Source organism: Molothrus ater, chromosome 15, assembly GCF_012460135.2.
Source record: "Molothrus ater isolate BHLD 08-10-18 breed brown headed cowbird chromosome 15, BPBGC_Mater_1.1, whole genome shotgun sequence".
NCBI classification, from domain to species: Eukaryota; Metazoa; Chordata; class Aves; order Passeriformes; family Icteridae; genus Molothrus; species Molothrus ater.
Window position 1 is genome coordinate 1,203,112 of NC_050492.2, and position 15,716 is coordinate 1,218,827.

General features: G+C 44.9%; 1 protein-coding gene across 2 annotated transcripts in view; it reads left to right on the forward strand.

Annotated features, from left to right (window-relative positions):
* The window catches only part of CTNNA1 (catenin alpha 1), a 117,147-nt gene that overhangs the window by 92,835 nt on the left and 8,596 nt on the right, over positions 1–15,716 (forward strand). For both annotated transcript variants that reach the window (XM_036392047.2, XM_036392048.2), the window contains 6 exons: positions 3,422–3,578; positions 8,696–8,896; positions 9,951–10,102; positions 12,755–12,865; positions 14,330–14,511; positions 15,246–15,351. In XM_036392047.2, coding sequence (XP_036247940.1) covers positions 3,422–3,578; positions 8,696–8,896; positions 9,951–10,102; positions 12,755–12,865; positions 14,330–14,511; positions 15,246–15,351 — 909 coding nt within the window. The remainder of the gene's footprint in view (positions 1–3,421; positions 3,579–8,695; positions 8,897–9,950; positions 10,103–12,754; positions 12,866–14,329; positions 14,512–15,245; positions 15,352–15,716) is intronic.

A 15,716-nucleotide genomic window follows, 5' to 3' on the forward strand; every position in this document is an offset into this window, starting at 1 on the left:
CTTGCTCCCATGGAAGGGATGGGAAGAGGACTCAAGGTGCAGATTGAGACATTCATTCCAATCTTTGGAATGCTGAGCCTCCCCAGGTGTTGGCAAGCCCTGGCTGCTGCCGCAGGAAGCTGAGAGGTGCAGGGGAGAGGCTCCAAGGAACTCTCTGGAAGGGTGATACGGAGTGTGGAGCTGTCTGACTCCAACACTGCAACTGCTACATGAAACAAAGCACCGATAAAAATAGTGTGTTTTCTTGCCATGCTTCATTTCCTTCTGGATAGACTCAAAATGTCCCTGTTTGATTCTTTTCTTTGTACAACTTCAGTGAGTCATTGTGATCACAGTGCTCTGGCAGCATCTTGAAAAGCTCTGAAATACAAAATATTTCCCTGAAATTGCCAAATGTTTTACATGGAAGGGGCTACATTTCAGATAGTCCGGTCATGATCCTCCTGGGTTTTCACTCTGTCTGTCTCCATCCTGTGAGAGTTACTGATATTTTAAAGTAGTTGCCCAATATTTTATGTGCTTTGGAGAAAGAAAGTGTATTGTGGTCCATCCCTTCCCCCAAAAAAGTGTTTCCTCCTCCCCCTGAAAGTGTTTCTTTTTAGACAATAAAGAGATCATAGTCCTGCTAAGTACACAGACTATTTAAATAGATCCAGCATCCCTGTCATTTTCCCACGTCTCTCTAAGCATCTGTTGGAAAATAAATCAATCACTCTGTGCTGGATACCAGAGTATATTCCCTGGAACAGATCACATGCAGGGTGTTGTCAGTGATCCCTGGGACAGTTCCTCAGCAGAGGTGTGAGACAGGTGCAGGAGGATTTGCCCACTTGAATGCTAAACTCTCCACAGAGTGATGGCTTTTATCACCCTTGCTAAAGCTGCCTGTTGTGGCCACTTTGCACATGGAGATACAGAATGTGTGCTATAAAAAGAGATTGCTGAGCTGTGTCTGCTGCCCTGAATTTCTCCCTGAGCACACTCACACCTGTGTGGCTCTCCTGAGCTGTGGGTTTGTCTTTAGCTCCATGGTGACCATGGATAACCTTTGATATCCCCACCAAGTTTCCTCATCTCCAGCACTGCTGGCTGCTTCCCTTCTGCAGGAATGTCTGTCTGAGAGAGAGCAACACTGGTTTTGCTTGATCATTTTTATAAAATACATTCACCTTGGCCATACATTTTTGCTGTAATGTATAAAAAATGCACTTTTCTGGTTGAACAAGCTGCGTGTTGAGAGGAGGGTGATGCTGTGCCTCCTGTGCTTGGATTTGGTGAGGACACTCAGTTTGAGGCTGTGGAGCAGTTGCAGAGCCCTGTATGTGTGACAGCTCTGCTGTTACCTGTGACGAGGTGCTGAACATGGGCATCTGCGCTTGACATGCGCTGTTGGCAAAGATTAATTGTGCAGACAGCTGCTGTGGCCAGACAAACATCTCGCAGGAACTCAGGCCATATGTTCCTGCAGCATTAATGCTGCCCTGTCGCAGTGCTTACAGGATATTTTATATCTGATATGGGCCAAGGCAGGTTGGGAAAAGCAGAGAAAATGTCCTGACCCTTGGTATCGCCTCACCACCATCTCTGTCTCTGCAGTGACAGTTTCTAGCAGGATAGAAAGTGAGAGCAGATTTCTAGAGCATTGTCTGGTTTATCTCTCCTGTTTCCAGGACACTTGTTCAGATTCATCTTCATGAAATCTTGGATATCTAGATTTTGATTGATAGGTGGTTAATTCATTACATCCATCAGACTGGGATGAGAGGTGGCAGTGGCTGGACTGCAAATCAGGGCTCTTGAGCAGCTGAGCACAGGGTTTCCTCTCTAAAACTTCTATTTGATTTTAAAATTTTAAACATCATTTTCTTGGGTGTTGCAAGGCTTTTTGGGGGTTTTCAGGACTTTCAGTTCCATGAGTAAGGGTAGCAAAGTGGCAGGGACCGTGGCTGGCAGCAAGGACATTCCAAAGGCACACCCTGACTCCTACCAGTGCCACGGAGGTGCAACCCTGGGCTGGCTGGAGGAAGGGGAGCAGCAGGGAAGCCCTTGGTGGTGGCTGGGACAGGAACAGTGCTGTTCCTCCAGGGGCGTGTTCATCCCCACAGACCCCTGAGCAGATACTGCTCAGGCTCAGGTGCTGCTGCTTGTGTTGGTCACTGTCACCAAACCCACGGAGCTGGGCTGGGTTTGTGACCCAGACCTGCAGCCCCAGCTCCAGAGGCAGCGTGGGGAGCAGCCCAGCCCTTCTGTGGATTCTCCTGTCACTGCTAACTCCTGCCATTCCTCGGGTAAAGCAGCCTCCTCCTCCTCCTGCCTGATTCATGCAGTGCTGTCCCAGTACATTTGACATCACCATCATTTCCATGTTTAGTGAGTTACGTATTTTTTTAAATGCTTTGTGACACTTGTAAATGAAGCAGGTAAAGAAAGTAGATTTTGGAAAAGTGGGAACATCTGGTGCTTGCATGTTTTGGTCGACAAGTTGGTGAAATTAATACAGTCCTAAAGTGGAGAAGAAAAATGACACCTTGAAGTTGTGAGTTAATTAGCTCTGACTCTCAGGTGCTTGGGAGCAGGGCTGGGATTGTCACACTCTGACTGCGGATGGTTCCTCACACCTGGCACCTCTCCAGGTCATTCTGCTGCAGCAAGAGCAGGACCAGGCTGTTGAGATGGTGTCTCCCCACATTCAAAGAGGTTTTTGTGGTTATTTAAATGACCATTTAAAAAGTTAGAGGACACAGCATAAGCTCTGTGACCCAGCAGCACCTGTAGCATTTGTTCTGCTAAGAAAAACTAGGAGCTGGTGTAAATTCTGGTTTTGGGGTTTGAAGAAAATTAGGAGAGGATATTCAGAAGAAGCATCTCCTGTTCCCTGGCTTTTCTGGCTTGTTCACAGCCACAGCAGAAATCTGAAGTCATTACAACAATTACTGGCAAGATCCAGAGTAAACCTGCAAGGAAAACGGATAAATAAAAATTTAGCTTTAATTTTGTATTTGCATATTGTTTCTACTTCAGTCTGTATAAGATTAATCCTTTTTTGACCTTTTTACTGAGGTTTTGGCAAGTAGCAAATACAGCCTTGAGTATACTAAATGTCATCCTGTCTAAAATACTTAACAACACAGCCTGCACTGGGAAAGCAACACCTTGTTACCACGAGCTGCTAAAGACAGGTGAAACCAGCTCTTGTGAAAACTTGCCAAGTGATTTTGCTTCTAATAACTATCCATAATAAACGTGGAAGCGGGTATGAGTTGGATATGAGAGGAACAAAATTAAACACTTCTGTGTTTAAACATCGAGTTCCTCAAAACTTATTAAACTTGCTTTGTCTGCTGCTGAGTTCATTGGATAAACACACAGGAGGTAATAATTTTGTTGGGATATGTTTTAAAAATCCAGAGGTGTTTTACAGGTCATCAATGCTGCCCTGGCTCTGGCTGCTAAACCCCAAAGCAAACTGGCTCAGGAGAACATGGATCTGTTCAAGGAGCAGTGGGAGAGGCAGGTCCGCGTGCTGACGGATGCTGTGGATGACATCACTTCCATCGATGACTTCCTGGCTGTCTCAGGTAATCAGGGCTCCTGGCTGAGACATAATCACCCTCCTAAGAGCTTAGTCCTGAACAGGGGTGGTTTGGACACGTGTTCTGGAGTCTGTGAGGCTTTTGGAAGGGATGGTGTTGTCACATCTCACCTGGGATCACACTGTGCCCACCGAGGTGTGAAAGTGCAGCAGGAGGTCTGGTTTCAAGGAAAAGACACTTTATGTCCCAAGGTTTGGAATTGCTGGCTGAACTAAGGATGAATTGCCATTTAGCTGCTGTAGACAAGGCTCACCAGTAACTCAGGGGGAAATAGAACGTGTTTATGTCCGAGGTAGGAACTAGCAGAAAAAAATGATCCCTCAGGTCACCTTAGACTGCCGTTTAAACAAAACTGAATATCAAACTGTGGTTGTACAAGTTAATTAAAATAAAACTGTTCATACCATGTCAGCTTTAGTAAAGTTTTAAGAGTTTTTAAAAGAGATTGGATCATTATAATAGATTAATAATTACATTTGGCAAAGTACTTGCCAAGATAATCCGTTTTATCAGCATCTTGATAAAGACCCACTATCAGCTGCTGTGACCTAAAAATAATGGGAGCATTTTTATTTCCACATCCTTTAATTGTGCTCTAGTCAGAGGACATGGACATGGAAATGTAACTATGTGAATTGTGTCTGCAACGGTGTTCACAATCACCTCTGCAAGCTGGGATTCTAATTTCCGTGGTGCAGGCAGGTTTGGGCATCTGAAGTGACTTAAAACCTCGAGTTGTAAAGAGTTATTTCACAGGAGGATGTGTGGAGTCAGAAGTACCAAGTGAACATAGGAAGAAAATGTAGATGAGAAATTAAGGTCCTGAATTAAGAGGCAGTATTTTTTTAATTATTAAGAAAAACCAAACAAAAGCCCAAGTGGTGTTCCTGTGATGAGTCACCTGCATTGTCATACACATTGTATTGTGGCTCCCTGGGTTCTCAATAAAATTCCTCTTTGCAATGAGTGAGCATGAAGTTCTGGGGCAGCTCAGTGTCCGAGCTCACAGTATCTGTGGGTGTTCCCTGGGCAGCAGCAGCTGGAGTTGCACAGCTGGGAGGAGCCTGCTTTGGGGAAATCTGTGCAGAGGGAATTGTGTGCTGAGGTTTGAGGCTCCACTTGAAGCTTTCCCACAAGTGTACAAACATTTGAGAAAGAAAAGCTGGGAGTCCATACAAACACAGCCTGTGTGGAGCTGCCAAAAGCACTTTCCTTCCCTTGTAGTCCAGGTTTAGCACCACAAAACTCAAGTGAGTTGTGGGCGGGACAACCCCGTCTTCTGCAGGGATGCAGGTTAGTACAGAACTGGGTGTTTTGGCTAAATAAACAAATCTATTGCATGGCTGTACTCTCAGGAGCTTGGCAGTAAGCAGAGAAAGTTTCTTTCCTGGAGTGGTGGCACATTGACTCATGAGAGTTGACCTCAAGTGAGTGCTCACCACCCAAAATGGAGCCAAGGAGATGTAGTTTGAGACAACTCCAGATATTCAAGAGCATTCAGTAATTATTTTTATGTGTGTGTTATCGAAGAGATGGTAGAAAAATATTAAAGCAATAAATACTCTTTTAAGTATTATTTGTTTGAACTTTGATAAATGTTTTCCATATAATGCCACAACTCCAATTCATCTGCTAGAAGTCTGAACTTCTCTTTGGATAAAGTCATGGCAAGTATGATTTATATCAAGTGCTGTTTGGGGTTATTAGGATGTTTGTATCAGTTACTAACTGGGATGTAAGCAGAATTTAAAGGAGTTCTTGTGAGTGCATGAGTATATGCATATATAAATATGTATGTAAGCCATCCCACATCCCTACTGTGTGGTGTGCTGAAGTAAAGGCTTCACCATTCAGCTCATGCTACAGAATTGTATCAATTATCCACAAGTAAAGGCTTGATGAAAGAGATGCTGGGTTTAGGTAATGGCAGAACATTATAGAAGAAGGATCCTTCAGTGCACAGGGCACAGGTGAGCTTGCAGGTGACAGCACTTTAATAGCTACAGCAGCTGAAGAGCCCTGTTGATATAGGGCAGGGTCTGGGGGAGGCTCACTGTCAGGATGGCACAGGAGCCTGTAGCCTAGAGATGTGTGTGTGCCTCCAGCCGTGAGTGATGTGCAGCTCAGGGAGCTCCAGCATCAGAGGTGCTATCTCCTGAGCAATCCTTGACAGATTTTTCTCATTGAAGCTGGTGCTAGTTGTTCTTTCGACCATTATAAACTGCTGGCACCTCCATCATCCTGTGCAAAGATTCACAGCTGAAGTGTGCTCCCTGTGAGGAACCTCCTTGTTTTGCACTGTCGCCTGTTTGCTTCATTTGATGCCCCTACTTGTGCTAAAGATGGTGAAAAGGTTTTTTCCCCTTCTGTCTCTTCATGTTGTTTGCAAATGTGCAGAGTTCTGCCATGCACTTTGTCAGTCATCACTTCCCTGACTGCACAGTCTCTGCCCTGTTTCATTATTCCTCATTTCAAAGCTCTCCTGTACCTTCTGTAATTCTTATCTCTCTTATCAGTGCCTTCCCAAAGCACTCTGGGTGTGTTGGTGTGCCTAGTATCTCTGTTCTTTAGAGCAGTTGCTGATAGCACCATGTAATTGTCAAATTCAATGTTCTGAAATTACCTGAATCTCCTTTGAAACCCTCTTTAAAACCATTCCATTTGCTGCCTTCTGTTCCTCTGCTGCTGACAGAGGTTTATGCCACAGATTGCCCATCTCAGTGGAGCTATTTTTTTCTGAAGAGCCTCCCAGTAAATATTGCCAGGATGAACACTGTATTTACAAGAGTGTGAAGTCCCCAGTGTTTGCTCCATGTGCTGCCTGACCTGGCTCCTGCAGTGCCCCTTGGCAGCAGAGGTTCAGCGTGGAAATGGTTCTGAGACCTTCCACAGGAGGTGCAGCAGAGAAGCACAGCTGTGTTTATGAATCTGGGGCTTCATCTCCCAACTGTTCCTCTTTGATTTTGATCTCCTGTAGCCCTCAGACTCCCTCAGAAGCTGCTGGGGTTGTTTGGAAAAGCAGTGCTTCATCCCTTTAATGTGGAGGTGGGTGGAGGTGGAAGGTGTTTGGTGGGCGTGGATTGAGGATTGACAGTCGTGGGTGACTTTTTATTCTGTAGCTTTTCGCAGTTTAATGTATTTCCTTGTTTGGTCTAAAAATCATTTCTATGGAAAAAATACCTTTCCTTTTACCTTGCTGCCCAACCACACCATTTTCCCTGTAGCTATTTTGGTGGGACAAGGTCCCTTTGCTGTTGCCTGTGTTGTGTTGCTGTGGGATGTTTCTCCTGCTCAGCAGGAGGACAGGGGGGTTTGGATGTGGGACAGCCTCTCCCATGCCCAGAGGTGCTGGTGGGGAACCCATGCTCTGTGTGCCCGTAGGATGGGGAGCACTGGGGGTATTTACAAGGACTCAGCACAGTGTCGGATCTTATCTGTTATCATCCAGCTGGAAAATATCTCCAGAACAGATAGACCTGACAGTCCTGCACTTCCCTGGGCCCTTTGCAAGCTGCCCTGTGGGATATCTCCCTCTAGAAGGGACTTCTGGCCACTTCACATCTGCAAAAGGCATTAAATGATCAGCAGACACTTAAATATTCACATTCATTTTGTCCATGCCTTTTATTAAAGTTCGGATAATCCAAAGAGGCTTTTAAATGGTCTGTGGCTTAATTTATTCATTTAGGAATTGAAGCAATAAACAGTCTGTGTTTTGGCCTGGCGCCGAAGCTTTTTCTTTGGGCTCCTGCAGCTCCCAGGGCTGTCTCTTCTTTAAATACCCTCTGTGCTCACTGTGGCTCCTGTGCCTGCTCACTGACTTGTCAAATCACTAATGAACCTGCTCTTTGCTCTCTTAGGGCCACATTCTGCCCTCAGCTGAACCTGCTCAGGCTGAGTTGCTTCAGAGGGATTTCACAAGTGTAATTTTTGCCCAGGTTACTTACTGAAGTCTTGCAATATTGCACCTGGCTGTGTTAATTTTATGTAAATCAGGAGTAACTTCTCGCAGCAATCCTTTCAGGCAGTTCCTCCAAATCCTCTCCCAGCCAGCACTATGAGCTTCTTGTCTCTACAAACTCTTACAAAATGGCTCTTTTACTACCTGCAGAGGGAATAAAAGCCATTTGCACGGGTTGGCAGTGTAGAAAGATTAAGTCAATGGTAATTAACACTGGAAACTATTTTAAGTGACAGAGCAGAAATGTTTCCAAGTTGGTTTCTACCTGGCAGCCCAAATGCTGGTGTTGGATGATGATACCGAAACATTAGTCCTGGTGCATTAAAGAGTTCTCCAGCAGAGTTTGGAAGTCTATATTAACAGTTTGGGAGATTTTTAGGGTGGGTTTCCCTAAATAAGGATCCAAATTTCTTTAGGCATCTTTAGAAATCTCTTAAAAGGTTTTCCCCATTTTGGGCTTCTTGTACTCAATGAATAGGGAAAATATCTCTTTACAAAACTAGAAAATGTATATTTAAAAAGCTGATTGCAAAGAGAGGTCTTGCTTTTATTTTTTTGTTTGTTTTCTGAACAGCCAGTGAGTGCTGTGTGGCTGGAATGCTTTCCACATTATTCACTGCATACATTATGTGTCTCAGATGGGAATGGGCGACTGACAATGTAATGTGCTCTGATGGAATGTGTGTGGCTGTAGGAAAACACTCTGGAGGAAGCTGGAAACATGCACCAAGTGTCTGTTGGAGTGTTGAGGGGGGTAGGTGTGGTGCTGGGGAGGTGCTCATCACCCCACGTGCACTGGCAGGGGAGTGGTTTGCAGGTATTTGAAATAAGAGCTGGGGCAGTCCAGGGGAGAAATATGGAAAGAAACCAGGGGAGAACTCAGCAGAACTCAGCTTTCCTGTTGATAAAATCGAGTACAAACAGGGGCAGGAAGTGTGGAGGCCAATTGGTGAATGGATTGATGGCTTTTTGACACCTCCTGTGGAAGGGCAGCTCTTTGCTGGTTGTGACCTTCACATTAGTACTTTGACAGCATCTCCATGGAGCTTCTGTAGAGCAGGTCCCACCCTGAGCAATTGCCACGCTGATGACTGCGACAGAAAAGACGTTACCATCTAAATCCTCCTTCTTTTACCTCCAGAGAATCACATTTTAGAAGATGTAAACAAATGTGTCATCGCTCTCCAAGAAAAAGACGTGGACGGCTTAGACCGCACGGCCGGCGCCATCCGGGGCCGCGCCGCCCGCGTCATTCACGTGGTCTCCTCGGAGATGGACAACTACGAGCCCGGAGTGTACACTGAGAAGGTGCTGGAGGCAACCAAGTTACTGTCCAACACAGGTAAGGGTCGCTCACTCCCAGGAGCCCTGAATTGCTGTGGCTTGAAAGCTTGTGGGCAGCTGGGTACCCGTGTACCTGTGAAATCTGCTAAAGACTCAATTTGCTGTAATGCAAATTAGTGGGAGTTGTTTGCAAAACTGTTGCAAAGTGAGAAGTGTGATTTTGCTGTGTTGACTGGCTCAAAGCTCAGCTGTGCACAAGGTGTCCCTGAGTGTGCTCGCTGTCATGGACTGGGATGTGGGAAGCAAATACACTGGGAATGAGTCCCAGGCTTGAGTGAACACTTGGAAGTTGTGCTGTGCTCATCTTGCAGTATTGCAACAGGCTCTGGAGCTGTTCAGGGTCCAGAAGGAAGATCACATTCCCCCAGCAAAATAATTTTAGAGTAATAATTAGGGTAAATTTTGTAAAGTATCTTTAGAGCTGTTGGAAGAGCATTGTAGGTTGTAGTGCCCCACACATAAACACCAAATCAAGGTGTTCCCTATGCACTACTGGTGACATCCATAAGGGTGAGGGGTGATTCTGGCTGCTTCAGTGCCAGCCACTCGTTGCTGGTTTTGCTTTAATTATTTTGAGGAAGAATCAAGGGTGACACTGAAGAAACAGCAGACTCTAACTGGTTCTGGCATGTTCTTCCTGGGGCACCATGAGTCACTGAAATGCAGCAGTGCAACCTGCCCCCTTCCAGTGCTTCTTAAACTTGAGTTTCCTGTTGGTAGCACGACTTCTTTCCCCCCCAAAAATGATGTACATCTGCAGGGAACATCAAACAAACAATTAATATTTTATCCCATAGTTTCTAGGAGTTTCCCCAGGTGTTTTCTCCTTGTCCATTAGAAGGGTGTGATAAATTTCACTGTCCAAGGGGAAAACACCAAAGAGCAGCAGCGTAAGCAGAAACGGGGCTGGATTAGGACTTCACCTCCTATACCAAATGTTGTGATTTCAATGGAAGGACTGCACAGCTTCCAGGACAGTTGAGAGCAGGGCAGGAGTGGGAAGCAGAGAGTGGCTCAGGGTGGGACTGACCAGCTCTGTGCTCTGGGTGCAGTCATGCCGCGCTTCACGGAGCAGGTGGAAGCTGCAGTGGAAGCGCTGAGCTCCGACCCTGCCCAGCCCATGGACGAGAACGAGTTCATCGACGCCTCCCGGCTGGTGTACGACGGCATCCGCGACATCAGGAAAGCCGTGCTGATGATCCGGGTGAGCACAACTTCCCCAACTTCCCCACAGCTTTCCCTGCCTCCGTTCTACTGACAGCCTACTGACAGCGCCAGGATAATGGAGAGCAGACAGGAGAACATTTTCATTTAGCTCCTATTAACATTCAGAGTCTTAAAATGTGCTAATCGCTGTGGAGCACTTGAGCAGTGCCTTTGGATTTAGATTCATTAACCAGATCTGAGCATCGATGATGGCCCGAGTTGTGATGCTAAATACCCTTCATGCATCTTTTGTAATCTCATGGTAATGCCTGGCTTGTTAATGTGCTAAAATCAGTGACCTTTCAGTTAACAACAGCAAATTAATTCAGAACTATAGATGCTTGTTGATGGTTTGGAGCTTAGAAATAAAACCTAATAGCTCTTCATTTAGTAAATTTTGAGAATTAATGTTAGTTAGTCAAAAGGAAGCTGAGATGAGTTCAGGCTGTAGTTGGTAGAGCATGTAATTTGTTAATTGGCTAACCTGGGTAAACAGGGCAGCTCGCAGAGGCCTTGACTCCTGTGTGCTTGCAGTGGGTGTGACTTGGGAGCCCTAATTTCTGGCAGGCCAGACACAGAAGGGTGCAGTTGGTTGAAGGGATGCAGTAAAGGAAGTTCTGGTTGCAGCTGATCCATGGACCTATTTCTTGGATCTTACTGGGGCAAAAATGGGCAGGAGCCAGACATAACAAAGACAAATATAGGAGTTTATTCCTTTTTTTCTTCTTTTCCTTGTGTTCCTTTGACTCTGAGAAACTGTCTTGGTCTTTCAGAGTGGTGACCATGGCAGATGCAGCTTGTTGGTCAGTAAATCAAGAATGTACAGAAGATATGTGATTACAGTAACCATTGCAGTGGAATCTTCCATGTTTGCTGCTTAAAGCAAAGGATCAGATGAGAAACCAGGAGAAAAGCTGATAATCACATGTGTGCTCCCCATGGAATTTTTTTCAGACAAGCTCAGGATTTATAAACCGCCAGTGGTGGTTGAGAATATCAAAGCCTTCCTGCTATGCAAAGGGTGTGAATCCCCCCCTGCTGAAGCCCTTGTTACTCAGGACAGGGAGCTGGGAGTCCCAGTGGGCAGCAGTTACCCAGGCTGGCAATGCCAGGAATGCTGAGGTTTGCCCTGTGCCACCCTCCAGGGCCAGGGAGCCACAGCTCCACTGCCAGCAGCCAACAGCAGCTCCCTGGCCACACAGCAGCCACCTAGAAGGAAGTTAAAATATTAACACTTCTTGTCCAGAGAGTTTATTTTGGGATAAAAGAGCCATCCAAATCTCTCCAGGGCTTGGTGTAACCCTGCTCACAGGGGCTCATTCACTTCAGCTTTGTCCAGAGGCTCCTGCTCTTTACAGGGACCAGCAGGAGAAGCCACTGCAACACCTCATTTTTGTGTTTATGCAGGGTATTTTCAAAACTACCATCTCACTATATCTGTATTTATTGAAGAGAAGTTCTTCCCCCTCTCTGCTGCCCAGGCTCGTCACCCCAGAGGAGTTTCTGCCCTTGGTGGCACTTGAAAGGCAGAGTTACACTTTGTGTGTCCCTGGGCTTTGGGAGGGATGGGCAGAGAGGACTCACAGACAGAATCATGTACAGCAGAACTGTTTTCTTTATGCTTTTTCTTTTTTTTTTTTAATATTGATACACTGAGCTACTTCTTAGTGTGTGTCCCTCTGCTGATGTTGTGGTTATACCCTGTTCTCCAGGGCCTGGGAGGAGGCTGAAATACCCAAAGTCTTGATTGTCACCCTACTCACCTTTGCTTTTTGGCAATTATTTTGCATGTCCATCTCTATTTTCACTGTATGACAAAGTGTCTGTAGTGGAAGACAAGTTGTGAAATTCAAATCATAGGGAAAAAAATCTAAGGAACAGGGACTTTATTTGCATCTTATCTGTTAATCACAATTTATTGCATCTATCAGTGAAGTTCTTTGTTGACCCAGCTCTGGAGAATTGTTGTGAAGTGCCACTTTAGCAAAGATGTAGTATTTTGACAAACATGCTGTTTAAACTTGATAGGCTTTATAAAAAGTTTGCCTGCTACAGACTGGCAGTAGCAAAAATAAATCCTAGGCAAGCAGGAACTAGGTCAGATGTGTTTGGCCTACAGCATAAAAGCTGGCCCTTCCTAGCTGAAATTTTTCAGCTTTTCCCGAGGGATAAGGATAAATTTTGAGATATTTTATCTGTTGTTAATTTAGTCAATGCTTTGATTCATAATTGTGCTGAAGACACTGTCTGGGCTTCTGAACCAGCCCTTAGAGCTGTGTGTAATTCCAGCTTCAGAATCTCGAGTGAAGCTTTTACATTTAATCAACTTCCAAAAACGCTGCTCGCTTTGCAAGAACTTTTTTCTGTCTTTCAGATGCTGAGTGCATTAATGTCCTAACAAATCTCAGCTGTTTAGTTACTGCTGTGTGATTCCAGGGATCCCTATGGTGTTTAACAGGAGCAGTCAAGCACATAAAATCACACGTGTTCAGAGCTGGATACAGTCCCTGTATTTACCTTTTTGTTGAAAACATGGAATAATTTTTACCCCCACTGATTTCCATTCTCTCTGCTTGAAAAATAATATTCTTGTTGGTTTTCAGAGCCATGAAATCTGTAGTTTGACTCTGCTTGAATGCTTTTTCCTCAGACTCCTGAAGAGCTGGATGATTCTGACTTCGAGACCGAGGATTTTGACGTCCGCAGCAGAACCAGCATCCAGACTGAGGATGATCAGCTCATTGCTGGACAGAGTGCAAGGGTAAGGCACAATCCTCAGCTTTATCCAAGTGTGACCTGCCTTCAAGAAACACTTCTGCTTGCTTTGAAAACCTAGGTTAAATTTGGGGGGGGTGGTGATAAAAATGCTGGATCAGAAAACTGGCATTTTTTGTTTCCAGCATTCTTCTGAAAAGGAGGTTGAGTGAAATGCAGTTGGTCTGATGGATGTGAGAAACGTCTGTGGTTTATTTTGGGTGTTCTGAAAGATCAAAATCCTTTTAGTACCAAGAAACTACATCACATTTTGATATCATAGACATTGTAGTTGAGTGAGCTTCTGCAGGGAGGTACCAGGCAGATCACTCATTGGATTAATGTTATTTTCAAGAGACAAACATTAACTTTATGAGAAAAAAATCTTCCCAAATGTGTCCTCACACACATGCTGCTGTGTGTTTGGTCACTGAGCATTTATCAAGACAACACTGAGAGGAACTCAGAAATGAAATCATTTCAACTAACTGCATTTCCTGTGACTCAAAAATGAAAGCATTGATAGGCAATATATAATCATTAAGAGGTGAAACCCTAAAATCAGTGCATTGAAGGAAGACCAGGCCTTACCTATTGCTTTTATTTGACACGGCCCCTCTGGATCAATAACAATTTACACTCTTGGGAAAGTGCCATGGCAGATTTTTTGTGTAGGCTCTTCCTGCCAGGCAAGAAGTGGCCAGACCTTATTTATCAAACCTGGGCCACGTTGGCTTGGGAATTACACCAGCTGGGAGTATTTTTATGCTCCCCTCCCTTGCACAAGCACTTTCTATGCTTGGACCCTCACCCCCTTCTATTTAAATGCAGACATTGCTCATTTACCTCTTAGCACAGCTGCTGACAGAGGATTTTTAGTACCAAAGGCTCCTTTTTGCCTGCTCCTCGAGGCATCTGTGCTCCCAGTATTTATGAAGGCAAGGCCATGGAGTCTTACACAGGCTATAAACCCAGTCTGGGAGATTTTATTTGGGAGTAAGCACATACTCTTTATTTTCACTTACTCTTTCCTCAGCAGACATGTTTCAAAAGAGTACAGCTAGCTTTTTGCAGGGAAGAGACTGGTAATATTTCTTATTATCCTCAATACCCAAGTGGAACTTAATTTTAAAACGTTGAAATTTTCTGTCAAAGACAAGTCCTCCTTCTTCATGCAGTTTTATTTTGAGGGATGGTAATATGTGGCAAATTTGTTTGGAGTCTTAACAGCTTTATCATGCAAAGGGCCATATTTTAAGTGTCAACTTGTCTTTCTGAGCACTTTTTCTTTAAAAAGAGTATAAACTTTGATTCAAAATGGAAGCAAATGGCTCTGTAAAGCCTCTAGGTGGAGGATTGCTATTAAAGTTTTATCCCCCATCTACACGACTGAAATTGGTTATTAGTGAAATGTTCCAAAAAGCCTCTACAAGGCAGCAGGAGGCCATGTGAGAAAACTCTTCTCTTCCAGGCTATCATGGCTCAGCTCCCTCAAGAGCAGAAAGCCAAGATTGCTGAGCAGGTCGCCAGCTTCCAGGAGGAAAAGAGTAAATTGGATGCTGAAGTGTCAAAATGGGATGACAGTGGCAATGACATCATTGTCCTGGCCAAGCAGATGTGTATGATCATGATGGAAATGACAGACTTCACCAGGTGAGGCTTTTTAATTTGTGCTCACTCTGAGCTGCCTGGGCTGCTGGGCTTTCAATGAGACACGGTGCAAGTTCTCCTAAGAGTCTCACTTCTTATAATCTCTTTTAAATGGTGCCCTGTTCCAGCTGCATATTAACTGGGGAGAAGCATTATTGTGCAGTGGCTGGGTGGTAATAACTGTTTAAATTGATCTACAGATACACAGCAGTTATTGCCTGTCTTTCTTTCTTTCTTTCTTAAGGGTGATTCTTATCCCCAGGAATATATATATATTTGCTCAGTTCTTTACAGCATTAAATTCTATGGGCTTCTCAATATTGCCATACTGCAGAAATAGTTCCTAGTACAGTTACTGGCAGAGGAAAGAGAGGGTTTTTGATGCCTTTTGAAATTAATTTACCAGATTTTATATAACGCTGTTTTTTAAACTTCATGTTCCATTCCATAAAAATTGCAAATCCGTCTTCTAAAATGTTATCTCTTATCATCATTAAGCTGCTCAAAGCAGTAAAATTTAAGATGTTTTTATTCCTGGATTTAAGCTAAATGTGGGGAAGAGCTGAAAGGGGGTAACTCTTGAAAATGAAGGTGCTGTAATGGCTGCTTCAGCCTTCTCCTGCCCTTTGGGTGAGGAGTCACTGCCAGCACAGTGTGGGACAGAATGAGAAAAGGGACACAGAATTCACTGCTGTGGTTTCCTGGTGCTAGGAGGGAGCGTCTGCTCTGTTTTGCAGGGGAAAAGGTCCTCTGAAGAACACATCAGATGTGATCAGTGCAGCCAAGAAGATTGCAGAGGCCGGGTCCAGGATGGACAAGCTGGGCCGGACCATTGCTGACCACGTGAGTCACAGTCCTGGAGCCTCCAGCTCCAAGGAGCAAGAGAACTTTCAGTACTGCATGATGAACAGATGAGAATGTGTTTGCTTTTGGGGTCTTTAAACTGATTTTCCAGATCTGCTGCTAGAAAATTCTGTTCTTTCCATTCTTTCCAGCTGCTCTCCTGCCTCCCTGAGCAGTGACACAGCAGCTCCTTGGCTGGAATCAGGCACCTGGCATTTTGTGCCAGCCCTGCTTCAGGTCACGTAGAGCCAGGGCAGTGCCAGTGCTGAGCAGGTCCAGGCTGGGCTCACATCACACCCAGAGCACTCCTGGTGCTTCCCAAAGCACACACTGCAGGGACAGCCCCTGCACAATGGCACCTGGCC